The sequence below is a fragment of the Rhamphochromis sp. 'chilingali' genome (genome assembly GCF_963969265.1).
Source record: "Rhamphochromis sp. 'chilingali' genome assembly, chromosome: 6".
Lineage (NCBI taxonomy): Eukaryota > Metazoa > Chordata > Actinopteri > Cichliformes > Cichlidae > Rhamphochromis > Rhamphochromis sp. 'chilingali'.
Window position 1 is genome coordinate 39,277,729 of NC_137933.1, and position 27,623 is coordinate 39,305,351.

Here is a 27,623-nt window from a genome sequence, read left to right on the forward strand (position 1 = left end):
ATAAAGTAAGTATTTGGCCCTTTTGTGTCTATTTAAGGGACAGCTGTGGCTCAGAAGTTAGAGCGTCTGGCTCCCTCCCCGCATATCAAAGTGTCCTTGGGCGAGATACTGAATCTCGTATAAACGCCTCAGATCCAGCCAAATATGTGATAGAATAAACTGCGTGAGTGTGTGTGTGTGTGCGAATGTGGCATGTAGTGCAAAGCGCTTTGAGTGGTTGATAAGACTAGGATAGTGCCATATAAACGCAGTCCATTTACCATTTATTTGTGTAAAATCACAAGCCTTGAGGCAGGAGGGCATCTGTGCACCGCCTCCAATGAAGCCTCTGGGAAGGAGAAAGCAGAAGTCAGTTGTGAGGTTGGATCAAAGCCAGGTGCAAAGGCTGCCACACTGCGTTAGGAGTTACTACCCTCTCCCCCCGCCAGCCCCTATCCCTCCTGACTGTCTCTCTGTCTGCCTGTGTCCTTGTTTCTCCCTCTGGACTGACTGATGGGAGCTGACATTAGCCTCAATCCCTCACGTTGTATCCACTGAGCCCATTCTGAGCCCCCTGTCTTGTCTCTTAATGCCTAGGCTCTGTCTCCTTCTCTACGCTCACAAACCTAATCACCCTGCCCACCCCTTTTTATATATATATATGTGTGTGTGTGCATTCTTTTACTTCGTTCTCTGTGAGATGAACTTTGAGTCTCGTAGTGCTGATAACAATGAAATTAGTTTGGGTTTTCTTACGTAGAGCAGTTTGTTAGTCCTGGTCCTTTGTGTATTGGCTCCCATCTACATGTTAACTTGCACAATTGAAATGTTTTTGTTAACAGCTCTACCTGCTTAGACTCTGGCCTCAAAGATATTCCTTCCTTTTAAGCATTTGCCTTCTTAAGCTCAAAATTCCCTGGAAGATACCCACTTGATCTAAGAGTTAACCAAAGTCTGAAATATATTTTTGCAGTTCTCTGAGATCTTAAGCTGAAATTCCATTAGTAAAGGTTAAACACATTGAGACTGACTGAGATTACATATATGAAACAGCCTTTACATTTAAAAGTCATTACATGTGGTAATATTTCAAAGTAATCTAAACTAACCAAAGCCTTGAGTTTTGTGTAACCAAACAGCCCAAACCCATCACATTTTGGTGACTATTACTATTGTGACTATTATTAGTTATAATCTGAATCTGCTAGATTAGAAAATTGTTAACAAAAGGACTTCTGGGATGTCATGCTAGGAGAAGCAGCCTGATTCTCCTGCTGTGGAAGATAAACAAACAGCCAAACAATTAATGCAAACTGCCTTTGAGAAAACCTACCATGTCTGCTCAAACCAAACAGGCAGAAAAGAAAGCAAAGCCACAAGAAAAAGATGATAAACAAGACCAAATGGACACCGGTGAGACATGGATTGAAGAAAACATGGCTGCTGTGCTAACTGAGTTGCACAACTCATGAAAGAGCACACTCAGGCCTCCCTAGACACAGAGGCCACTTTATTGAGGGTGGAAGCCACTCTATGCGATGTGGAGTGTACTGGAGTGTACAACAAAACTAGAACAAGAAGTTGTGAATATTGAACAGAGACTGAGTGAAGTAGAGGACAAAATACTCCAACATGTAAGAGCTGTTTGTTATTTAGGACACAGATAAGAGAAGTTATGGGTCAAGTATGATGACCTGGAGTCAAGATCAAGATGGGACAACCTACACACGCTGTGAAAGAAGACGGGGAATATGAGAATGAAATGAGTGATCTCTTAACAAACCTCCTGCTCACATCACTCGAACTAATGGAGGATGTAGACCTGTGTCAAAACAGGTCTCACATCCCAAACCACGAAGCTGAAGCACTTTGCCCCTCCAAGATCCATTACAGTGAGATATTTCTGACTACAGAGCTGAAGAAAAGATACTCGACTAAGCTTGGAGAACACGGTGGTTGACATATCAAGAGTTTTTGTACAAAACCTTGACTGTTATGGGAATGTGGACTGGATAATGGTTATACGTATAACGTCAGACTCACATGTCAAATGGAAGGGTTGCTGTTCAGAGAGGGGTCAGCCAAGGTGGTCGACTCCAGTTCTCTGCTTTAAATATTAAACCTAAATTAAATATGGCAGAATTACAACATTAAAGCTGTAAATGATGATATGACCTCGTTTCTTCTATCCCTATTCCCTAACTTAGAAAGGTTATCGGATCAGTCAATCGAAATCTCAGACACTGATGTTGGTGGGACACTGGCCTACATCTAGATTTCTGGTGTCATCGTGAGTTCAGATAGGGATCGTCATAACCTCTGACATGTTTCAAAGCTAACTATCGAAAGCTGATGGGTGAAATAAAAGCCAGCCTAAAAACATGTGGGACAAGTAGAAACAATACACATGAATGGATTACCTAGATTACTCGTTTTGTTTCGGTCTTTATCTGACCTACATTTAAAATAATAAATAAATGACTATCTAAAGTCATTTAGAAAAAAACAAACAAACTGGAATTGAATTTGAGTACCTGAGAAAAAAAAATTGGGCAGCCCAGCTCAAGTCAGTGCTTACATGAATATCTCAAGATAACGAAACCAACTGGGTCAGGATGGAAAAGAGTGAGGGCTCCACATATTTTAGATATAATGCCATTCAAGAGTGAAGATATCAGGAGAGGAAATAATTCATGACAAGGTAAAAAAAAATCCCCACTGTGAGAAAAAACTAAGATTCTCAACTTCAGCTTCCAGCAGGTGAGGATTGCACATAACTCTCACTTTATTCCCTCCCGACTAGAAGCAGGGTTTAGAAAGTGGGAATGAAACAGCTCGATACTCTTGGACCAGATGTTTGAAGCAGAAGACCTGGTGTTCTTTGAGCAGCTTCAGCACAAATATAATAAATATGATCGTCCACCACATTATTTTTCAGCTTTAGAGAAAGGCAAAAAATGGGACAAGCTGCATGCCGTGCCATTAAAATATGAAGCAATTTGTTACCATTAACACCCCCCACCCGCTCCAAGCCCTTGTCACATCAAAATTTGTGAACATCTCAGGTCAGTGGTGGAGGGACTGTGGCTTGGTAAGAGAACACACACAAACTATCAGACTACTGCCAACATATACAAAATGAATTCATAAAGAGAAGTGTCCTTAAACCATCTTACTCTGTATATAATGGGCCAACTGCCAGAAGGATTAAAAGGCGACAATAGGATATTCCTACTGAGAGTCTTTTTTATTAGTTGATAAGAAGATGATCACAACCTCATGGATGCGGCCGCAGCCTCCCACAGTGGATCGATGGAGGGAGAAGGTTAAGAAGGTTTGCTACATGGACAGCATACTACGAGATAACAACTAAAACTGGATATATTCTCAATAAAATGGGTCCCAGTTGTCTCTTGTTTCCTCATTTGAGAATATTTTTTTCCTCTTCTGTTTTTGGCGCTACCACTACTTTGTGCTCGTCTCTGCTGTGAGTGACACATATTGTTACCTGTCTCTGTAATAATGAGTGTTGTTAGGATTGTTGAATGCCATAATTTGTTTGTTTAGGTTTCATTTCTCTCATGTCATGTGACTACATAGCTAAATATGGACATTACACTCTGTTGCACTTATGCTGTGTGTGTGAAAAAGAGACGTGATTGATTGGACGGTCTGATTTCACTTGATGAATGGAAAAAAAAAAGTTCAAAAAGAGAACAGAAAGTTGTTATCTACCCAGCAGGAGTGCCACACGGAGCTATCTCTCTGACTCTTTTGCTCCTTTATTTCATCCAAGCTGTCTAAGCTGTGTTTCTCAGGCATTTGCAGCATCCTTTAAACCTGTGGGCTCCATGAACCTCATCATTCCCATCATTGTTCATTGTTGATCTGCTCTTTCTCTACGTACAGGATGAGGTCATTACTTTATAAAACATCACAAGTGTTTAGATGCATAAAAACTGTCCATATTTTGAATAGAACATTGGTATGAACATGGATCTGAGTTAGAGTTTAGCTCAGTGGAGCAAAAATTCAAATTATTTAACACAAGATTTCATTTTGTTGATTTCAGTCCTGACACATAGGATCTGTCCATAATCTTCAAAAAGTATATTTTGCATATTCTAGCTCTGTATTAATTTGTGTATTGTCTGTTATCAATATCCAGTGTTTTTCTACACACAGACTTTAATTGGCTGCACACTGGCTGCCAAAGTATATTTTGTAAGTCATATTTTAGCTGTTACTTTCTTGGTCTCATTTTGAATGTTGAAGGTTCACTGGATTGTGAATAATATATGTGAATGTTTGATAGAGTGCACTGAAGTGTAGAAGTGCTTGTATGAATAGGTGAATGAGGCTCAAACAGAGTAGAAAAGCGCTATATAAGAACTAATCCATAAAGTTGCCTTTGTTCGTCTGCTGGTTTGTTTGGCTGTGGATATGATTTGGCTGTTAAGGCTGGTTGGAACAAGCTAAACTGATACCAATCTGGGCTTTTTTTAGTCTGTGTGTCGAATTATTTCTTGACTTTCTACTGCATTTGTTGTTCTTTCCATCCATTATCAATTAGTCGCAGTGAATTCCTGAAAATTCTGCAGAGATAATTTTATTCTGTACTGTTGGATAACATTGGTACTCTGCTGACTTCTCACTGACTAATGCTGACTGCTTTTTGCAGGTGCGTACAACAACACCTGGGTGTTAACATTAAAAAGAAAATAATTTTAACTTCAACTTTCCCAATTATGGTGCTGTATGGGAAGCTTTAAATGTGGTGCTCATTTAATCTCTATAAAGGCAAAATTGTCCGTGCCACTCCTTCAATTATTTGCATATACACAGTGCCAGCTTCTGGTTATTATTCATGATTGTTTTGATCCAAAATCTGATGATAAGTGGTGTCTCATGGGAGTTGCAGGGCCATCTACTGCCAGAGATTTGGTTACTGCTGCCCAGATATTCACTGTGTTGGCCAGGTTAATGCTCCTACCTGACAGACTAAACGTCTGTCAGCTAGGGTCGCCTGTCCAGTCTTTGAACATTTGTACGAGTCTTTGGGGTAATTTTTACATTTTGAACAACTGGAATCAGACTGGCACTGAGAAGCAAAAGAAGAGTAACATTTTTCCCTCAAAGGTTCACAGCATTTTATGATTAGAACCGAATACAAAATCAGCAAATACGTTTATTGAGAGGAACTGAAATCAAACTCCTGAGCACTTTCTTCACCAACAAACATACTGTAGGCGCACTGAAACAAACACACAGGAAAACAGATGCAAAATAACTTACAAACAAGTGATTTTATCAGATACAGTAAGCCTTTTGAAATAATTTATCATCATAGCTCTAGTCTGGAGTGTTGTGGACTATTTTTTACTTTAGCAGTTTGAAAATAATTGGATTTATCCTTGAGCAGGGGCGGAAATAATGAGGCCACTTACAGTTCCAATTCTCTGTGTGTGTGTGTATGTATGTATTGCTCAGACATCACAGCGAAGGAGTTCATTGAACTGAGGGGGAAGCAGCGGAGCCGCTACGAGCTGCTGGTGGACTTCCTGTCTGAGATGCTCTCGGTCCCACCTGATGATGTCAACATCTTTAGCCTCATGGACGTGAAGGAGCGAATGCTGGATGTTCGCTTTGCTGTGCATAGTGGCCCATCTTTCCTTCAGCCCGAGAAAATGCATGGTTACCTGGCCGCTCACAAGCAAAAGGTAGGTTATTCTTTGTCTATTTTAGGCTTTTCTCAACACTGACACTCAGTTTTCTCATAATAAAGGCCACTCAACCTGATTATTGGCCGATCTGTTGACAACACAACCTCTCGAATGACGCTCAAGTAATCTAACCAAGTGTGCGTCAGTGAGCAAGTGCACTGCAACGCCACTTATAGGGTAAGACACTCTGACATCTCACATGCACGTGAGTAAGCCTCCCAAAATTGGGTCGTGCTCTCTCACTGTATGGTTGCAGTTGTTGGTTGCAAGCACAAGTTTTGCCTCTGGCAGTGTTTTGGTTGATGTCTACATTAAAATCTAACATATCAGGTAGCAGTCAAAATCTGTGACGTTTTCTCAGTTTGCTGGATGCATGATGCAGGCCTGACAGTCACAATTCTAGACAATACAAAGAAACCAACCAACCAACCTAACTGCAGCAGAGATAAAACAAGTGGTGTGTCAGATTTGTCAGATGAATTCACCCGGAGCCGCAGATGGTGACTAACAAAACAACCAGCTACCTAAAGTACAGTACTGCATATAAAACACTCCCCCTAAGTAGGGTTGCCAACTCCCTGAAAAATAAATAAGGGACACCTCGTGGCCAGGGCCGGGCGACCCAGTTGTCTTCACCCTTCCCAGTGTGGTGAATTTTCTAGCTCTTTTTTTGTGCGTGAAATTATTTTTTTTAACCATTTGACTTGAAGTTGATTTAAGTAGATGCATATTCTATTCTTTGTGATATGAACACATGTGAAACAAATGATCATTTAGCCATTTATTTTTAGCTCAAAATGACAACATTAACACAGTAAAACAGGTCTCTTTCTTAAACAGAAACCTGTCATGCTTAACTTTTGAGAATATAAGTAAATCTTTCTTTAAAAGAACTCTGTCCTGCTTAACTTAAAATAATAGAAAACAATAGAAAGAAAAATATTCTTGTAACAGTGCACATTTAGTGCATTTAGTACAATTGGCTTCAGTTGAGGTATTATTTCAGCTTTTCTAATGCTAATCAGCTGCTCCTGTTTGTAAACCCGCTTGTTCCCATGATTACGCATCTTAACTCATCATCATTATTCATCTATGTATTACTTTTATGTATTGATTACAACAAATAGATGACTATCTATCCTTGCAGTTGTTTATTACACAAAATAAATTATATTATCACACTTCTGGCCACATAGCGCTGATATTCACTGCACATGCCCATATTAACTTTTTCCAGCCAGGTGTTTTCCTTTTCCCATTCTTCCCTTTCTCTGAGGGGAACAAACATTGCTGCTCTAACGCTGGGCTCACACTGTGCGATTTTTGGCCCATTTTGAGACGATTTTTGAGTCGTGCGACGGTTTTGGCGATCGGACCGATTTTGGCCTTCATCGTGCGTCGTGTAGTATACGTGGGGTAACGAGAAGTGATTAACACCTCACGACCAGCTCCCGATCATCAATCGCTCGTGAGGGTGTCACCACAGCCGCTCACACTGCTCACACGCAAACACGTAAACGTCGGTGAAAAAGACGGAGCAGCACGGCAGTGCAGCGTGCGATCTGGACACAAGCGATGGAGGCACAACTTGTAGAACTTTGGAAAGCTCATCCGAGCCTTTTCGATGTGGCATCACAAAATGATCACGACCACAACAACCGTGAAAATAGTTGGATCTACACTGCTGCTCATTCACAGCTGCCTGATCATGTTTTTCATTAGCAATTTAGCAAAGTTGGTGGTGGTGGTGTGTCTGTGTGAGTGAGAGACAGAGAGCGAGCGAGCGACAGATTTTCTGTTATAACCTTCATGTTATGGAGGCACAGTGTGAGCTCTCAGGTCGCATCAGAGCATCGGGTCGTATAGTGTAAGACCTGCATCGTGACCTACGAACTTCTAACCCTGCGAGTCAATCATGCAGTTTGAGCAGGAGCTGAATATCGTGACTGAAAATCGCACAGTGTCTGCCCAGCTTTAGGTGTACTGTCGTCCGAGACTTGCACCGCAGTGATGGCGTTTGTTTCCCTGTTGGCCATGCTTCTTGTTGTGGTCATCTGTTGTCTTCCGGTATTTTCTCCGCAAGCGACCTTTCATCGACCAATGAGATGAGCGGTAATCTGAATTGTCATACTCGAATTGTCATACTCGAATTGTCATAAGTGTGCTGTCAGCTCATTGGTCACAAAGCAGGAGAGGGGCTGGGAATTATGTTTTCAAACAAAGCGTTAATTCCATTAAAAGTTATAGACTACTTTTGATTCTCACTGTATTACGGGACAAAGTGCGTCCCTTATTAGCTCAATACGGGACGTGTACTTTTGTTTCGAAATACGGGACGATTCCGTATTTTAAGGGACGGTTGGCAACCCTACCCCTAAGCCTGTCACACAGGTGCTGTCACCAGATCTCCACACCACTGATCTGTCATCGGGTTTATTTTAGATTAGGTTTATATAATAACATATTGTGTTAAGATAACCAAAATATCACTGCTTAGACCTAGTATTCTTACTGTGCCTGGAACTGGAAATATATCCAGGTCAACATTAGATAGCTAGCAAATGTTAGCTAATTAGCCCTAATTAGCACTGACTTCTTATTCATTTCCAAAATGCCAGCATAACTGACACACCCAGTTCAAAAACACACATAATTTTCTGTACTTTTGTATGTTTCCACCTTGCTGGCGGTTTAACTGGAGAGACTTTACACAAAATGTATTTAAAGCATCACCGAAGTTGGCACACTTGTCTCCTGCTTTGGAAAAACAAATTTGACCTGATTTCTATGCTCAAAGCCTTTTTGAGAGAAAAACATATAGTTTATTTTCTATGCCTCTATAACTATACCTGACTGTGGTTTTCCCTCCCCTGACCCATCAAATGCCAGAGTGTGGCTGTGTTGTGTACAGCTGTGTCATTTGACACCTGTAGCACACACTGTGCCCCTGAGACAGAAGGACCTGTCACGGTACAGCAGCTGCCAATCCAGGAAGCAAAATGATAACATTGCTGCTTGATGGCCACGTAGGTGCTGAGAGAAAGCACAGTGTATTCTGACTTGGTGATGCTCATCAGGCTACCTATCGAAACTGCTAGTTGTTGTCTGTAAACAATAAGCTGTCATAAATGGGGGAAACCTGTCTCACCTGCTTCCACAGCAGTGTAGGCGGTGCTGACATGCAGCAGTAATATTCACCAAATACTGCTTTCTGCTGTGATCTCTATTGCTTGAAAACAACTCCACTTTGCAGCCCTGACAGGCCAATTGACCTACAAAAAAAAAGCCCCAGGGCAGCAGTTGTCTGTATTTCCCACATACAGTTTAAGTGAAATAAGCTGCTTTCTGTGGGTTATGATTTTCTGCCTACAGCTGGTTCCAATCATAAATTCCTCATAACCATTATTAACACACTGATAGTCTGTACATAGGTAATATTCATTTTTATAATCCTGATTTTTATGCTGATGATATCTTTGTATATGTGTTGACTCCACCACAAAACTGTACTCCCCCAAATGAAAGCTGCTTTTCAGGGCAGCACACCTCCAGTTGAGTCCATAATATTTGGGCTTTTTTTTTTCTCATTTTGCACATTTTAAATGAACCCTTTTAAAGACTAAGAGCCACAATGTTCACAATCCTATCTATATTGGACAACATTACAAAAATAGTAAACTGTGAAAAAAATTATTATGCTTGCTTATTTTAGAGACAGAAAGATAAAGAAATTAATCTTTATGCTTGCACTGCCTTTAAATGACTGAATACTGTCCAATATGGTGCATTTTGATTAATTACTATCACCCCGACCTGTTAAATGAAAAAGACGAATGGTCTTAATTGGCAGCAGTATATCTGTGTTTTTATTTATTAGAACACAGATGCTCACTAATCAGTTCAGATATTCAACTTTCTTAGTTGAGGTCAGAGGCAATTATCCAATAAAGGGAGAGTTTGGACTCTCATCAAGACTGATAACTGGGGAATACTGGTTTCTGCTATACACCTAAATATTGTGAAAGCTGAAAATATTTCTCCCTATTTAAGTTAAGGTGGGTTTTGTGTGGAGCGGAAATAACAGTTTTAAGTAAATGAATTTTCTTGAGTCTGCGTTGATGTAATTTGTTCAGGTCTCTCTAGCAAAAGAAATCTCGATTTTTGGCACAAATAAACTTAACCAAGTAACAAGTAAAAACAGATGCTCATTTGTACTGACAACTTCATTTATTTACTCTGCAGCACATTAGTGGTTGTGCATGACAAGAAAACAGGCTGGCACAGCCAAATGAGCATCAAAAGTGTCTGAGAAATTGATGGATTTAGGTCATTTTCATCTACATCATGTCTCATTAAAGTGAAAGCGAACCTCGTAGGGAAAGACACCAGCCTTGACATCCAAACTCTTCAACTTAATTTCTTTTGCACAACACGTCTGTAAAGGATGTTTTTGACTGGCAGTTTTTGTAAGTGCAGGGTTATAAAATTGATGCCCTTTTTATTTATCATACATTAGCCTGGAAATAAATATGTGACAAGGCTGATGATACAAATGGTGTGGCAGCATCTGTTGGGCATTAGTTAGACATATGATTTAAAATGCTGAGTGAAGTTAACATTTGGTTCCTCCCATGAGTGACCTGTTGGTTATACGTTTTTACCCACTAAAGCACCATTAAAAAATGTAATCTGGTTCCACCCAGTTGCTGTAGCTCAACAACACACGTTCCCTTTCAAAACTATGAATCAATACATGCATATTGTTTATAAGCAACAACTTAGGCTGCTGTTGTTCATGAAAGCTTTGCTGCTTTTAATAATTTATAGTTTAGTCCAATCACTCCCTGACAGATATAAGCAGCAGTGATTCATAAAGCAGTGCTATAATTAGCAGTCCAATATTAAATGCATTTGAACAGATTCTGCAGTTCACATGCTCAGAAAGCTTGTGTTATTCAACACACTAGTAAGTGACAGAGTGGTGACTCGAACAGAGTAGCTGTACTGAGTGATGCTTTAAAAAGGTGTCTGATACGTTTTGTTTTGATGACATAATAATTAAAAAATGATTTCAATAGCAGAGATGAAATATTTGAACCAACCTTCATCTCCACAACCATCCAATCCAACAACATTCTCAGGGCTATGTGGATGACACATAGTCCTGTCTTACTTCATAAAAATCAGACATGAAGCTGTTTGTTACCTTTTTTTATTTGGTATTGTCATTTGGTATCTGAGTCTAAGGTTCTCCCTAGAACTTAAAAGGTTTCCAGTGGAGTTTTCACAAAGAAATGAGTTATTAGATTGTTATATCCTTGACAGGTTTTCTTCTTCTTCGTTGTCATATTTTTGCAAGGTATTGAGCTTACGGTGTATTCTTCCCTGAAAAGATTGTTGAGGGTAGTTGGTGCTATGTAATCCATCCATTCTTAACTGCTTATCCAATTCAGGGTCGCTGGGGGACCAGAGGCTGTCACAGCTGTCAAAGGGTGAGAGGTGGGCTACAGTCTATCAGAGGGCTAACACAGGAAGACGGACAATCATTCAAGCTCACGTTCACACCCACAGCCGATTCAGAATCACCCATTAAATTAACATGCATGTCTTTGGACTGTGGGAAGAAGCCTGAAAAACAAAAAGCAGAGAATATTAAGTAATATTTGGCCTTATCACTAGGCTCCATTACAAGGTTCATGAGGTGATTAGCAGTTTTACTTAGCTCCTGATTGTCTGATTGACAGTGGCATGCTGAGATTTCACTCAGTCTGTTCATGTCAAAATTTGCCTTTAATAGTTTAAGAAAACAGTTCATATATTTTTTGAAACCTTAAGGAAATCAAGATTGAAAGCAAAAAGCCCATGATACTGTTGTGCAACACTGAGTCTGACATGGACCTGATTCGAGAACAAATTTTTAGGCTGGAATCAGCTGGTAATACAACACAAGTGTTTGGTCGAACCGTTCTCGTGTATCCAAATGAACCAGATCTGCTGTAAACAATGTAGAGTTTAATTTAACCACTCTGTGCGCAGCAGGTGTGAAAACACCTCGGGGTGTGATCACATCTTGCGTGTTTCTCAAAAGGGCGTTCAGTGTTTGCACTTTTCTCCAGCAGATTGCTTTTCAACTGTGTTTTTAACTTGGTCACATTCAGCATTAAGTGTACTGATCACATGGACTGTGAAGAAGTTACAGCTAAATACTGGAGTTAACCTTTCTATAGGCATTTGATTTCTATATAGTGGCTTCCTGAAACATCATATATCTTTGTCTCAGTAAAGAGGGCAACACTTGCTAATTGCGAGAAGCTATTATTTAGTTACATGTTTCTATTAAACTCACTAATGTCATAAATGTGGTTGTGTGGTTGCCATCTTTCCTTCATGATCATTTTTAATTTAACCTTTATTTATAAAAGTAGTCCCATACCACATCCACATCATTGTGGAGGTATTTTGGCTCACTCTTGTTTAGCAGCTTCGCTTTACTGCTTGCTTAGTGTTGCATGGTCGGAGCTCGGGGTGAATTCATTGGAACGTCCACTCCTGGAAAGACTTCTGTTTTTATAAAAGTGGTCACACTTATTCACAATTACCTATTAAGCTACGTTTGATTAGGCTGATACCTGTCCACATATAGAAGAGGGGAAAGGTGTATTTAATTTCTCACACACCACATCGAGTCCTGTGAAAACCTTTTATTGTGCCTTTAAATGCTGGGCTGTTGCAAAGCATTATGCTAAATCTCCACTGTTTGTGTGAATCAGAAAGAAATGCTGTTGTTTTGTTCTAAAATGCTTTGCCCGTAAGCGTATTTTTGTCTTTGTTTGTTTCACTGTGATCTGTAAATTGTAAAGCACGCGTGATTGAAGTAGACTGACTGAATGTGGAAAAGCCGCTGAGCCATCATCTCAGGTTGTTCGTCATCTGCTTTGTGAACGGGCGGTGAGCTTCGTGATTACACTTGTGCTTATTTACATGAAAAGGAAATGAAAAGGGAATGTAGTGTTTTTAATGGTCAGGCTGTATGTTTCTAGAATGAGGTTTATGTCCTTACTTTAAACTATCTCGTTAATTTAAATAGAAAAAATGATACAAAAATGTTGTTAGTGGTTCATTTAGAACAGATGTTGCTTTCCTGAGCTCAAGGTCATCTTGTCCTCTTGTTTGACATTTCTATAAACATGATTTCATGAGAGAGAGAGTTCAGTCCTGAATGTTATTGCATTCCATTTTATTTTGCTTATACTCAACCCTATCTTAGCCTTTTGAACCAAATAAACATGCATAATTATGTTGCATTTGGCCTCCCGTACTAATGTACTGAACAGCATGTCAGTGTGTTGGATATACACATGTACATTTTAAACAGTTCAGCACTAGGACTTGACTTGCTGCATCAGCCTTCCCAGTTTGTAACACCGGGGATGAGTATATTTATCCAAACAATCCACTTCTGGTTTAAAACCCTTTTTTGTGTGATGCCATTTATGGTGTCCAAAGTTTTACCTCAGCCTTGTGTAAGAATTCAAATCATTTCTGGTATGTGGGACACGGGAAGGTGAGACCTGATTTTGACCGTTGTACTGGATTATTTCTGGGCCAACCAGGAAAAGAAAATATATTATACTTCATGGTCCATGAGTATGGAAAATCCATTTAAATCCAGCTTAATTTGACTCTAACAGAAATACACAGTGTGTAGTATGCTTGTAATTCAGTACTCTGGCTATTGCACAAAAGAGAGGAAGAGGGGGGAAACAACAAAAAGAGAAAAGGAATCAGAGCTGTACTTTGTTGTGTACAGTTATATTTCTGTATTTAATCGTATATTGTATTTCTAAATTACATTTATAGAAAGGAAAGGTTGTATTAAAAAAATGCATTCCACCACTGCAGAAAAGGAGTTGGTAAAAAACAAACATTTTACTATATCACACTAATGCCCCCTGGTCGCTGGCTTCAGTCAGACCTCATTTCACGTTTCAGAAGTCTGAATGGAAGTAGGGGACCTGTGTGTGTGCATGTGTGTGTTTGAGAGAGCCTGAACCATAGACGTTGAATTGTATGCATTTCACAGCACAGAGAGCTGAACTGGTGTCCTCGGAGGGAAAGATGAGCTAGTTTGGATTTGCATGTGCGTGTCTGTCAGGGAGAAAACCGTGAGAATCCAGCTGTGGTCCCGGTGGTCAGCTCAGGTCATTCGCCACACTCAGCCCTCAGCCACGTTCTTTTCAGTTAACCTCTTGTTGTTTCACGTGACTATCAAAGGATGGAAAGATTTGCAAGTGTACTAATAAGTTTCCAGGATGAGGAAAGCAGAGAGGGAGAGAAAGATGTGTAAGTGGTGAGGTAGCCGGGGCTTTCAGGTGTGATTTGTGAGGAGAGCGCGGAGCTTTTCATCTGAATTCAGCCAGGTTCTCCGGAGAAGACATTGATCAGAATGAGATGTGAAGCGTGGCGAGAGAGGATGAACGAGAGTCGGAGAGATTGGGGAGGGTGGGGGAGATTGTGAGGGGGTGGAGCTGGATGAGAAAGAAAGAGGGAAAGGAGGGGGGGTGTAGAAGATGAAGCAGTTCTTATTATTAATGTTCTCAATTCTCCTGTAATGCCTCAGAAGTAGGAGGGTTTTTAAAAAATATAGTCTTTATACCCTCTCTATTTCTGCTTGCTCTACCTCCATAATGGAAGTTATCCGTCAGTGTTTTCAATCCATCACGCTCTACTTGACTGCTAATGATACTACACTGGTTTTTGACTTTTTAAAAAAAATCATCGGTATGGTGCTCAGATACCAAGGTTCATGTTGTCATTATAGTAATGTGGCCCCGAGGGCAGGGGAGAGGACTGAGGGAACTTCTTAATGCAGTGGAACAATAGTCCAAGGAACAATAGATCCCTTTGGTCCTTTATTCCTTGCTATACACACTGTTCTGCCTTTGAAATTCAGTGCATGTCTCAATGGAGACCAGATACAAAAGATGGAGCACGCTCATGTCTGTGCAGCCATTTAGGCTCCTGGGGATGCAAACTCCAATGGAGAGTACAGTAGTGTTCTTTTAAAATAAATGTCTTTCAAAGTAAAATGATTTAGAAAAGAATGACAGATCGGCGCACGCTGCAACTGCAGAGAAGTTTAAAAAGTTGTGCATTATGTATAAATAAGAAATATTGGATGAGAGAGAGGGAAACATCAAATCTCTTCTTCTTTTGTGAGTATTTTGAAATGCCTTGTTGGTGTGCCAGAGTAACAAGAAATACTAGAATGAGCAAAGCCCTCCATCTGGTGCCGTTGAATAGGACGAGACCAATGTAGTGATTTCCTGCACACATGGCTGTGTAAGACGCTAGCAGACAAAAATTATTACAAAGTTATTTTCAGCTCACCCACTGCTTTAAGAACCAACTGACAGCCAGCATGACTCTGACTCCACCGCAAAGCACCTTATCCCCAGATATCTTACTCCTCCTCATACTCCCTGTGTCTGGCATTCCCCTCTCCATTGTACCCCTTTCTCTCCTTTCCCTGCGGCATAGTCTGCCTCTCACAATTTGATTTATGTGCTCAGTGTGTCGCAAACACTTTTGCTAAACTGAATACATACAAACATACAGTCTCTGTCTCGCACCTCCATTTATACCGCTCTCCACCAAGTTCAAACCATGTCATCTTAACCGTTTGTAAAAATGTTTGAACATCTAAGCTGTAGAAACCAGCACATGTAGTTCTCTTATGCAGGTCACGTTTCAGTCTACTGCAAAGGATGACGTTTGCCCTCCAGTTCCAGCAAATATTCAAGACAATTAGAACTTTTTAGCAGCTACACTCAAAAACGTTCGCCCCTGCTGGATTCCATTACGATGTCACAATGGTACACAGTACACAGCAGATGCCGTTTTGTTCAATCCGAGTTGCATGCTGTGTTTCAGATATATTTTTTGAGATCAAAGGCACAGCTTGAAACATAAAATTTTGTAAAGCTTAAATTGTTTTCACTTATTACTCTAACAGAAACCTTGGAGAGGACCAAAAGCATCCTCATTACTGTACTAACTACATTCATTTCAGTGGAGGAATATGTCAGTTATTGTTTATCTTGTCAAGATATGATGACTGATATGGTACACCATTGCACACATTCTGCTATTTTTGTAAATGTTGAGCATACAGAGCCAACAGCTCTTCCACCAGTGTCCAGAAGTTGCATACGTATGTCTTGTTTAATTAAATATAGGGGTGGCTGTAGCTCAGGTGGCAGAGCAGGTCAGCCACTAATCAGAAGGTCGGTGGTTCGATCCCAGGCTGCATCCTGGCTGCATGCCAAATATCCTTGGGCAAGATACTAACCCCGTGTTTGCCTACCGGTGGTGGTCAGAGGGCCCGGTGGCGCCAGTGTCTGGCAGCCTCGCCTCTGTCAGTGCGCCCCAGGGCAGCTGTGGCTACAATGTAGCTTGCTATCGCCAGTGTGTGAATGTGTGTGTGAATGGGTGGATGACTGAATGTAGTGTAAAGCGCTTTGGGGTCCTATGGACTAGAAAAGCGCTATACAAATGCAGGCCATTTAAATATACATAACAACTCGAGTCACTCGAAAGTTTTCCTTTAAAGCCAGGCTGCTATTTTTATTTAGCCTTAACAAGGTGCTGCACATCGCTCAACATAAACATACAAATGGATATTGTACACTTAAAATTTGAGAGTGTGCCTGGAGGAAAACAACACTGGAACCATTGATAAGTTCAGCTTTAATATATTTGCTACATGCCAACAGGTTCATTAAAAACATTTCCTCATGTTGATTAAAAAACCTGCATAATGTTTCCTGCAAACCAAATGAGCTTTTGCAAATTTTGTATATAGAAATTACATTTCTTATATGATTTCCTGGCAGATAGATAGGGTTGCCAAACCATGTTTGGCTAATAGTCTGTCATGATACAGTGCACAGTGACACAGACCAAGGGCACAGGAAATGGGATTCAGATATCCATAGCTATATATATGTGTGTGATCATCTATAGGCCCCTTTTATTGAGCTCTCATGCAGCCAACCTCCTTTCAAATTAATTTGCTGTAAGAATGCATATACCTTCAGCAGCATTAGATGAGAGAAACCAATGAAGAGAAGCATTTGTGTCTGAGTTGCTATGAAGTACAAAAATTAATGACACAGGTAGTTTAAATGAAAGAAGCGAGTTTTGAATGGGAGGACATTACTGCTAATGACGTCAGATGTTATGAGACATCAGTCAGAAGTATAACTGATCCATAAAACAAAATCCTTATCAAAGTTACAGTCCCTGCAGCACCGCCTGGTTAATCAGTGCGATCGATTCACACTGACCAAAATCCAGCCTGCCTGGAATATTGAGCATAAAGCGACCCGCGTTCATATTCAGTACCATCTACCCCCAGTATGTCTGTATGTGTGTGCTCGCCCCTCTTCATGAGCACACAAATGTGTGCACAAACTCAGTTGACCTTTGTCAGCTTTACCAGTGAAAGTCGACTCATCCAAAAGCATACAAACAACATACAGTTTCCATTTAATTTTCTTTCACATCACTTTATCAAATTGCTCAACCTGGAGAGTCATAGTTTCCCCTCTGCTTCATCACCGTTTAGCCCACTTTTCCAGGAGCCAGCGCAGAAAAATAACTCAATTACTTGAACAGCCTTCGGTAATCCGAACACATTCACACACCGAGTTTGCTCTTATCAACATTGTTCCCAACTGGTTGTGCATCCAGTCAGACATCAGATGTCCAACTTACATCTACATGAAAATGAAAAAAAATAACTTGATCAGAAAATTATATATAACTACAATTATTTCACTGAAAAGATTCAATCAGGACTTTTTGGTCTAGACAGTAAACATAATACACATTGAAATACTTTAACGGGTACACAGGCTGCAGCATAATTCGATCGGTTATGGCAAAAGAGTCCAAACACTTTAACATTAAAGCTGGTTTGGAATCAGTTCATTTTCTCTTGCAAGTCGAGGGATTTGCAGCCAGCGTGGCATAACAGATAAGCTTAATTTTACTCATCTGTTTCCAAGGAAATCAGTTTTTACATTCTTGATGTTTTTTATTTAAATTGGCACACAGCTCCACAAATACATCTAGCTGTCAATCAAAGTAGATTATCAGGTAATCAGGGTGCAGCTGAATGTATGAGACCCCTTCACTCATCTGGTGTTACACAGATTTTGCTTCCCGATTTGGGCTGACATCTAACGACTAAACTTGGGTTACATTTACCCGTGTAATTACTTTAATTACTTCTCACCTACATAATAGTAAGTTGTACTGAGAGCTAAAGTTTGTCAAACTAACTTTAAACTTTACTTCAAATTATAAATAGCTCACTTTATACAAAAGTCAGGCCAACATTATCCCACACACACACTCAAAGGATTTAGTCAAACCTGACCTCAGCCACATGTTATTCTTGAGTGTGGCTGATGTGATCGTGGCTGCAGCTGCTTCATTGTGAAAGCTGTCAACACTGTCAGTACTTACCATACAATTTAAGCGCTTGGATGGGTGTGCAGAAAGCGCAAGCATATTCTCAGAAAAGTAGGCATATTCTGTGAGGAACTATTAAAGAGACCAAGTGGTGTTTCAGTATGTAGCTGTTAATGTTTTTGTGTTACATCGTAGATGGCAAAGTGCAGAGGTCTGGGTTCATTACCAGACAAAGGTCCATGTTACTCGTCTTTGTCCATTGATTCAGCCCAGTCGGCACTGTTTATGTGCGGGAAGTGGGTGAGGTTTTGTTGCCTCTCTAAAGCATCTCCTACCAGTTCATGTCTGTGCAAAGGGAAATGCACCCTGTTGTGCTATTTACAGACTCAGAAGTAGATGTCCAAAAAAAATTCATACCATTACGATGCCTGCTGTGCTTGGAGAGATAAAAGTTCGACTAAAATTTTACCCTGTGCTTTTACCGTGACATGACAGTCTGCCTGATAAGTGCTCTCTTTTTCTCTTTCCATCCAGCTCCAGTCTTTCCTGCAGGTCAGCGTGTTCCAGGTCCGGGTGGATGAGTGTCCCAGCTCCGAGTGTGGCGGGACAGGTGGCTGCTCCAACACTTTGAACGTGCGGGACACGCCCACAGTGGTGGATTGTGGGACTATGAGTCTTGTGTCTGTGACAGTTGAATCCACAGCGGTGTGCTCCTGCCCAGGCAGAGAACAGTCCCATCAGCCTTGTGCCACATATCCCAGAAACCCCTGCTACAACGGTGGAGTGTGCGTGGACACTCAGCATGGCTACAGGTGAGTTGTTTTCCTCTGCTTTGTTTTTAATCTTCTTTTCCTACCTCATCCCAGCTGTCATTGCAATGGTCTACGAAAGGTAGACCATTGCAATGCTCCTCATATGGGATCATTACACTGCTGGGATTTCAATCTGCAGTGTTGTATAGTCTGTAGTTTACAATATTAAGTACACTGAGATTACTGATCATGTTGAAAATTAACTTCAAAATGCAACAAATTGTTCAACCTTCACAGTTTCATTATGACACTCACAAAATCTTGTTGCTGAGTGTCCTAATGTAGCAGCATACGAACTTTAGCAGGTTGTTTTTAGTTGTTTAGAAATATGTTCAGGTTAGTAATAAATTCCCTTTAATTTCACTCATTTGCAGAATTTTGCAGAAGTAAACATGATAAATTATTACATTCATGCAGTACTTGTAAAAATCGAAATGGGCTGCACAGTGTGCACATCATTACTGGCCTTATACTAGTGCAATTTTTCTCCTATCACTACATTTGTGCCTAAATATAAAGTGTAATTAGATGAAAAGCTTTTCTGACTGTGCCCTCATCCATGTCACTTAATGACCTTTATTTCTCATCAATCTCAAATTTTCGTTTAGGAAGGTGGCAAAGTGAGATGTTCACTGTCATTTGGAATAACTGGAGATGTGATTTGGAAATGAAAAAAAAAACATTGTGTTTTTAAAGATTATTTTGCTGTAGAGGAGCATTTTGTTTGTTTTTATGCATGTGTATTTTCATGATATTTTTCATATTTTGCGACCAAAAGGGTTTATTGTTATTAATTTTACCGTTCATTTTCTCCTCCAGCTCACGTCCTTATATTTGTGCAGATTTTCACCGCTCTGTTGAAATGGAAATATTGATATAAAAACTACAGAGATAATGTCTCACTGTCTTTACAACATTTCAGAGGGGTAACAGAAAATGACTGACAGTAACAGAAAAATATTAATAATAAAAATAAAATAATAGTTAAAATTAGCATAGCTTTAGGGGAGCTATCAGGACAAAGCCCAAAAGACGTTCTTTAAATTGTATCTTATGTCTTGTTGGGTTTTGCCAACTGCTGATACACTGTGACTAATCAAGTGCAAAGAGGTTCAGTTTTTTTTTAATTGCATTGTGAAAGTTAATTATTCTTTGAAAGTTAACTTCTCAGGAAGGAAGGCCACTAACTGAACTAAATAATGATAAATCAATAAGATGCTTGCATAAAACAAAAAAAAACATGGCGATGGAGGATCAGAGTCATATATATTTGTCCAGTTGCTCTGCGGTATTCTATACATCCTCCTACTTAGGGCGATCGTGGCTCAAGAGTTGGCAGTTCGTCTTGCTCCTCCCCTTTGTGAGTGTGGACGCTTCATCTCTTTGCTCTTGAATGCTTTGCTTCTTATATTGATTTTTATTGATTTTTATGCTGATTTTTTCCCTTTTTTCCGTGTGAGCTTACCTGCGATAACTTCTGGACACTTGTAGATCATTAGGACTAGAGTGTTCTTAACAGAAACAGCAACATTTTATGGTTACCTTGTCCTCAGCGCTCCGTGTGTCTGTGGCCTAGACACAGCTGAAGCCTGATTACAGCGTCTGGGCACCGAGCAGCCTCAATAGCCTGGAAAGGTGCTAACCGCTAGGCTAACTAGCAACAAGATGCCTTCCCTCTCCACAGATGACTACCACAGCCTCCTGCAGAAGATTGCAGTACTGGAGACAAAAATTCATCGCTTAGAAGTAAACGTGGAGGTAAATGGACTGTGTGGAAATGAAACAACCTTGCCTTTGATTCAAAACAATGGCGATGAGCAAGCTAGTACACAGCTAAGGAGCACAGATAACATGACCAAGAAAGTAGACTCTGTGCATTATTATAAATCCTCAAGTGATAATCCCCCCTTAGACTGTCTTGGTGCAAAACCAAGACATAAATCATGTCTCCTGGAAGGGGGAGGACGTATCACAGGCAGGGCACAGCGAGCTGAAATCTCTGAAACCGACTGGCCTTCACTTCCTACGAGACAGAGAAGCTTTTCTACCCCTGTATACGGGAGGAAACAGGACTGGACAACCGTGAATAGGAAGGTTAACAACAAACCTCCAAAACAACTGAATGTGAAACTGCAGAACAGATTTGCTCCACTATCAAAGGACCCTGGATCTATATCGGACAACCATCCATCTAAAAGCAGCGAAATAAGGTCTGAAAATCTGTTGAAAAGTGAAAGGCCACAGGGAAAGCTAAAGGCTAGGCCTGAAACTCTGATTGTGGGTGACTCTGCCGTAAAGGATGTACAAAGGATGTGCGGTAAGAACACTAAAGTCCTCTGCTTTCCTAACGATATGGTCAACAACCTGAAGGAGAGAATTCTTCAAATTGCAGATGAATATCCAACTGTGACAAACATTGTTCTGCATACAGGGTCAAACGATGTGTCCAAACAACAGTCGGAGGTTCTGAAACGGGACTTTACTGGATTATTAAATACTGTAAACTCTCTGAATGCAGCTGTATTCATCAGTGGACCTGTACCGCCGGTCAGAGGAGGAGACGAGAGATTCAGCAGGTTGTTTACACTGAATAAATGGCTTATATCAGCATGTGCTGACCACTCAGTGCACTTTATCGACAACTTTAATATTTTTTGGGAACGCAGGCATCTGTTCAAAGCAAATGGATTTAATTTTAACAAGTCAGGGGTGAAACTGTTCACCTCCAACTTGTTTTATTCCATACGTCATCCATCCGTGCTTGGTGCCAAGGCTGAGATAAACGAGGAGTTATCTCATAAAGAGGAACAAACAGTACTCCAAGAACAGACAAAGCCCAGCAGAAACCTTGAGGAGGAGCTCCATTTGCCCCCACCCGGGAAGAGCCTCAGAAAGGAGAGACATCCATGGCATCTGAGGAAGAGCCTCAGAAAGGAGAGACATCTAAGGCAAGAAGAGGGGTCCCTATTTGCCTCCAACTCTCTCAACAACACCAACGACCAGGACAAGGGACCACGACCTTCCCCAGTCCCCCAAACCCCTGACAGGCCATCACCCTCCTCCCCCTCCCTTTCTCCCTCCTCCCCACACCTGAAATTCACTGAGGAGATGATGGAGCGGGTCAATGCTGGGCTCAGATCTCCCTTTTTGTCCCCCATAAACCCCCCACCAGAGCGGCCAAAGGTTCGCCATCGAGCCCCACCCTCAACAGAGCAATCGAAGTCACATTGCCCAGCCTCGCCCCCCTTAGTTCCTCTTCATGCCCTGTCTCCGCAGTCTGATGCGTGATGTGTGAAGGGTCCGGGCTGTGAGGATTATGGCAGTGATGACTTTTCCCAGGAGAAGCTGGGACCCTGTTTACTAGAAGGTTTTAAAATTTCTGTACTTTTAGGTGACAGGAGACATGTGGCCTGGTCAAAACACAGAGAGCTGCACTCTAAAAGATCTTTAAACATAGTAAACATACCTCGTGTGCCACAGACTGCTCCCAAACACGAGGGGACAAGTAATACCTCTAAAACACTTAAGTTGGCTTTATTAAACATTAGATCTCTAGCTGGGAAAACATTTTTAATTAATGATTTAATCACTGAGCACAGCCTTGATTTTATGTTTTTAACTGAAACTTGGTTGGACCAAAGTAACAGTGGAGCTGTTCTCATCGAGACGACCCCTCCTAACTACAGTTTTATCAGTGAGGTCAGGGCGAGCAGGAGAGGAGGAGGGGTTGCTGTCTTATTTAATGAATCATTTCAATGTAAGCAGCTATCTCCTGGAAGTTTTCAGTCTTTTGAATATGTGGCTTTGCAGCTGAAGGCCCCATCCAAAGTTGTGTTTCTTAATGTTTACAGGCCTCCCAAATACTGCACAGACTTTTTTAATGACCTCAGTGAACTGCTGTCTGTGATCTGTGTTGATTTTGACTGTGTAATTATTGCTGGGGATTTTAACATTCATGTGGACAACCCTCAGGACAAAGGGACTAAAGACCTGAGTAACACTCTGGGCAACTTTGGGCTGACTCAGCATGTAACAGAGGCCACACATAATAGAGGACACACTCTTGACCTACTCTTGACCTACTGATCTCCAAAGGCCTGAGCATTTCAAAGGTTACTGTGTCTGATGTGGGCCTGTCTGATCATTACTGTGTTTTCTTTGAAAGTAAAATCTCAGCCCACACAAATATATCAACAACAGTGATCACAAAACGGTGTATAACTGAACACAGTAGTGCAATTTTTAACCAGGTCTTCCCATTAACACCTGACCTGCCCAGAGGGTCAGTCAATGAGCTCGTCAATAGCTTCAATGCTAACATGTTAAATGTAATGGACACTATTGCTCCCATTAAGGTGAAGGTTATCTCTGAAAGGAAAAAGTCTCCATGGAGAAACTCCACACTGGTGAAAAATGAAAAAAAGAGAGTGTAGGAAAGCTGAGCGCAGATGGAGAAAAACAAACCTCCAGGTTCATTATGACATTTATAAAGAGAAACTTCACAATTATAATTTACAACTGAGGAATGCAAGGAGGTCCTACTTCTCTGACATAATCACTAAAAACAGCCATAATGCTCGGGTCTTATTTTCTACAGTTGACAGGCTAACAAACCCTCCTGTGCCAGTGGCAGCTGAACTTCATTCAACCATGGCCTGCAATGACTTTGCCAAATTCTTCACTGAAAAAATCCAAAAAATTAGACAAGCAATTGGTACATCAACAGCAGATCCAGGATATGTACTGTGTCCACCAAAAAACTGTTTAAACACCATGAAACAGTTTCAACCTATTAACAGCAAAGACCTGGAGGACATCTTAGGTCAACTGAACTCCTCCTCCTGCTGTTTAGATGTCCTGCCAACAAGTTTTTTCAAAAAGGTCTCAAAGACTTTAGAGTCAGACCTGTTACAGATCGTCAACTTTTCTTTATTATCAGGTGTGTTTCCAGAATCACTAAAAACTGCTGTAATCAAACCTATACTGAAAAAGGACAATCTTGACAAGACACAAATGAACAACTACAGGCCGATCTCAAATCTCCCGTTTTTAAGTAAGATCATTGAAAAAGCAGTTTCTCAACAGCTCAGTTACTTCTTAAAACAGAATAACTGCTACGATGCCTTCCAGTCAGGTTTTAGACAGAACCACAGCACTGAAACCGCTCTGACCAAAGTGTTTAATGACATATGTCTGAATACAGACAGTGGAAAAATGTCAGTCCTAGTTTTACTGGATCTCAGTGCAGCATTTGATACAGTTGACCACAACATATTACTCAAACGACTGGAGAACTGGACAGGTCTTTCAGGAACTGTACTAAACTGGTTCAAAACATACGTAGAAAACAGGAAATACTTTGTATCAATAGGTAACTTCACATCTGAGCAGACAAGTATCACATGTGGAGTTCCCCAAGGTTCCATCTTGGGACCCCTTCTGTTTAACATCTACATGCTCCCACTGGCACAGATTATAAACAACAACAAAATAAACTATCACAGCTATGCAGATGACACACAAATATATATCACAATGTCACCAGGAGACCGAGGCCCTGTACAGGCTCTTGGTAAATGCATTGAGGAAATCAATGACTGGTTGTGCCACAATTTTCTCCAGCTAAACAAAAACAAAACTGAGGTAATAGTCTTTGGCGCCAAAGAAAAACGATTACAGGTCACCAGAGAACTTCAATCTATACATCTAAAAACCACAAACCAGGCGAGAAATTTGGGTGTAGTGATGGATGCAGACCTAAACTTAGAAAAACACATTAAGACAATAACAAAGTCAGCTTACTATCACCTCAAGAATATATCAAGGATAAAAGATCTGATGTCTCAACAGGACCTGGAAAAACTAGTCCATGCATTCATCTTTAGTAGGCTTGATTACTGTAACAGCATCTTTACAGGTCTACCTAAAAAATCAGTCAGACAACTACAGCTCATTCAGAACTCTGCTGCTCGAGTCCTCACTAAGACCAAAAAAATGGACCACATCAGTCCAGCTCTGAGGTCTTTACACTGGCTGCCTGTCCGTCAGAGGATAGACTTTAAAGTTCTGATGCTGGCCTATAAAGCTCTGAATGGTTTAGGACCAAAATACATCAATGACCTCCTGACCCAGTATGAACCATCCAGATCCCTCAGGTCATCTGGATCCGGTCTTTTATCAGTTCCCAGAGTCAGAACCAGACACGGAGAAGCTGCATTCAGCTTTTATGCTCCTTATATCTGGAACAAACTCCCAGAAAGCCTCAGATCAGCTGAAACACTCAGTTTATTTAAATCCAGGTTGAAGACTCACCTGTTCTCAGCTGCATTTGAATAAAGCACCAAATCCACACTTTAAGCTTAAATTTCAAAACTTACATTTAACTACTGATTTTATCTACTGTTCTGATTTTATCTGTTTTGATTTTATATACTGTTTTGTTTGTTTGTTTGTTTGTTTGTTTGTTTGTTAATTAGTTAGTTAGTTTATTTGCTTGTTTTAATCAATTTTAAATCATGCTTTTTATTTGTTCTTGTTTCTAATGTCTCTGTAAAGCACTTTGAATCACCTTGTTGTTGAATTGTGCTATACAAATAAACTTGCCTTGCCTTGCCTTGCCTTGTAATCGGAAGGTTGCCGGTTCGAGCCCCGGCTCGGACAGTTTCGGTCATTGTGTCCTTGGGCAAGACACTTCACCTGCCACCTACTGGTGATGGTCAGAGGGGCCGATGGCGCGACATGGCAGCCTCGCCTCTGTCAGTCTGCCCCAGGGCAGCTGTGGCTACAACTGTAGCTGCCTCCACCAGTGTGTGAGAGTGAATGAATAGTGGAATTGTAAAAGCGCTTTGAGGGTTTCAAAAAGCGCTATATAAATGCAATCCATATAAGGGGCGATCGTGGCTCAAGAGTTGGGAGTTCGCCTTGTAATCGGAAGGTTGCCGGTTTGAGCCCCGGCTTGGACAGTCTCGGTCGTTGTGTCCTTGGGCAAGACACTTCACCCGTTGCCTACTGGTGGTGGTCAGAGGGCCCGGTGGCGCCAGTGTCCGGCAGCCTCGCCTCTGTCAGTGCTCCCCAGGGTGGCTGTGGCTACATTGTAGCTGCCATCACCAGTGTGTGAATGTGTGCGTGAATGGGTGGATGACAGGTTGTGTAAAGCGCTTTGGGGTCCTTAGGGACTAGAAAGCGCTATACAAATACAGGCCATTTACCATTTACCATTATTATTATTACATCCTCCTACTTGCTATATAGGCCAAACATCCTACTTATGATCTCAGAACAAGAGGACAAACAGGTTCTGGGTAAATGGTTTACCTGGTTGTTTTGATTCTGACAGTTTTCAGTCTTGTGGATTGAGGGAAATGGTGAAAAATCTTGTGCCCCTGTTTTGATGGACCAATGTTGTAAACTTCAGCAAGGAGACTTAAAGATGTAAATATTGAAACCAGCGCACAAATTGGTAGTGTCATTTTAAAAACTGATTTTTTACACGTAAATAATGCATTCAAGGGGAACTTTAGCAGCTGTGGTATATCACACCTGGGTATGCTATGTATTTATGTCAGGATGGGTTATATTAGAGACTAACTAACCACATGTGACTCACTGTGTAATTTTTTTTTAACAGGTCAAACTCTATGGCATAGGTTGTGCGGAGGTTTTGGACACACAAGCATCGAGACCTAACGCATTGTTGGTTCTGGTCTTTGAATTTGATGTTTGTTCGTTTTGTTTTTCGTTTTTTTGATCATCCCTTTCTTTAAAGCATAAAAAACTAAAGTAAAATTTCTACTGATTGGACCGTCATTATGAAGAGCTCGCATTATAAACTTTAAAGTTATCGTTTGACAGATAAGGTCGGGTCACATTGTACTTCCATGTGATTTTAGTGAAAACCTGATTGATAGGAACCCTAACTCAATGTTCCTCACATCAGTGGAGGAAAAAGAAATAATTGACATTGTACACATGTGTAAATATAAAACATCCACTGATTGTAATGATATTGACATGAAAATCGTCAAGAAGGTGATTGAAGGAATTGTAGGACCTCTAACATATATTTGCAACTTATCATTTCAGACGGGAAAAGTGCCAAACAAAATGAAAATAGCTAAAGTTGTGCCGCTGTATAAAACCGGGGATAGACGCCACTTCACAAATTACAGGCCTGTTTCTTTACTACCACAATTCTCCAAAATCCTAGAAAACCTGTTTAATAAACGATTAGACAATTCTTAGATAAATATAAATTACTCTCTGACAGTCAATATGGATTCAGATCAAAAAGATCAACATCTCTGGCATTAATCGAATCAATTGAGGAGATTACGAATGCTATAGATCAGAAACAGTATGCAGCTGGAGTATTTCTGGATCTCAAGAAAGCATTCGACACAATCAATCATGACATATTAATTAATAAACTGGAACGGTATGGGATTAGGGGGGTTGTACTGCAATGGGTGAAAAATTATTTAAGTGACCGGAAACAATTTGTGAAGCTGGGTGTCCATTCCTCATCATGCTTGGACATTGCTTGTGGTGTTCCACAAGGCTCTGTACTGGGTCCAAAATTATTTATTATTTATATAAATGATATTTGTAAGGCATCTGATATATTAAAATT

General features: G+C 40.7%; 1 protein-coding gene across 1 annotated transcript in view; it reads left to right on the forward strand.

Moving 5' to 3' along the window:
- Nucleotides 1-27,623, forward strand: part of LOC308397943 (neural-cadherin-like) — a 348,547-nt gene that overhangs the window by 205,764 nt on the left and 115,160 nt on the right. Inside the window, exons 25-26 of the mRNA XM_080884232.1 lie at nt 5,470-5,699; nt 18,717-18,994. Of these exons, the coding sequence (XP_080740358.1) occupies nt 5,470-5,699; nt 18,717-18,994 (508 nt within the window). The remainder of the gene's footprint in view (nt 1-5,469; nt 5,700-18,716; nt 18,995-27,623) is intronic.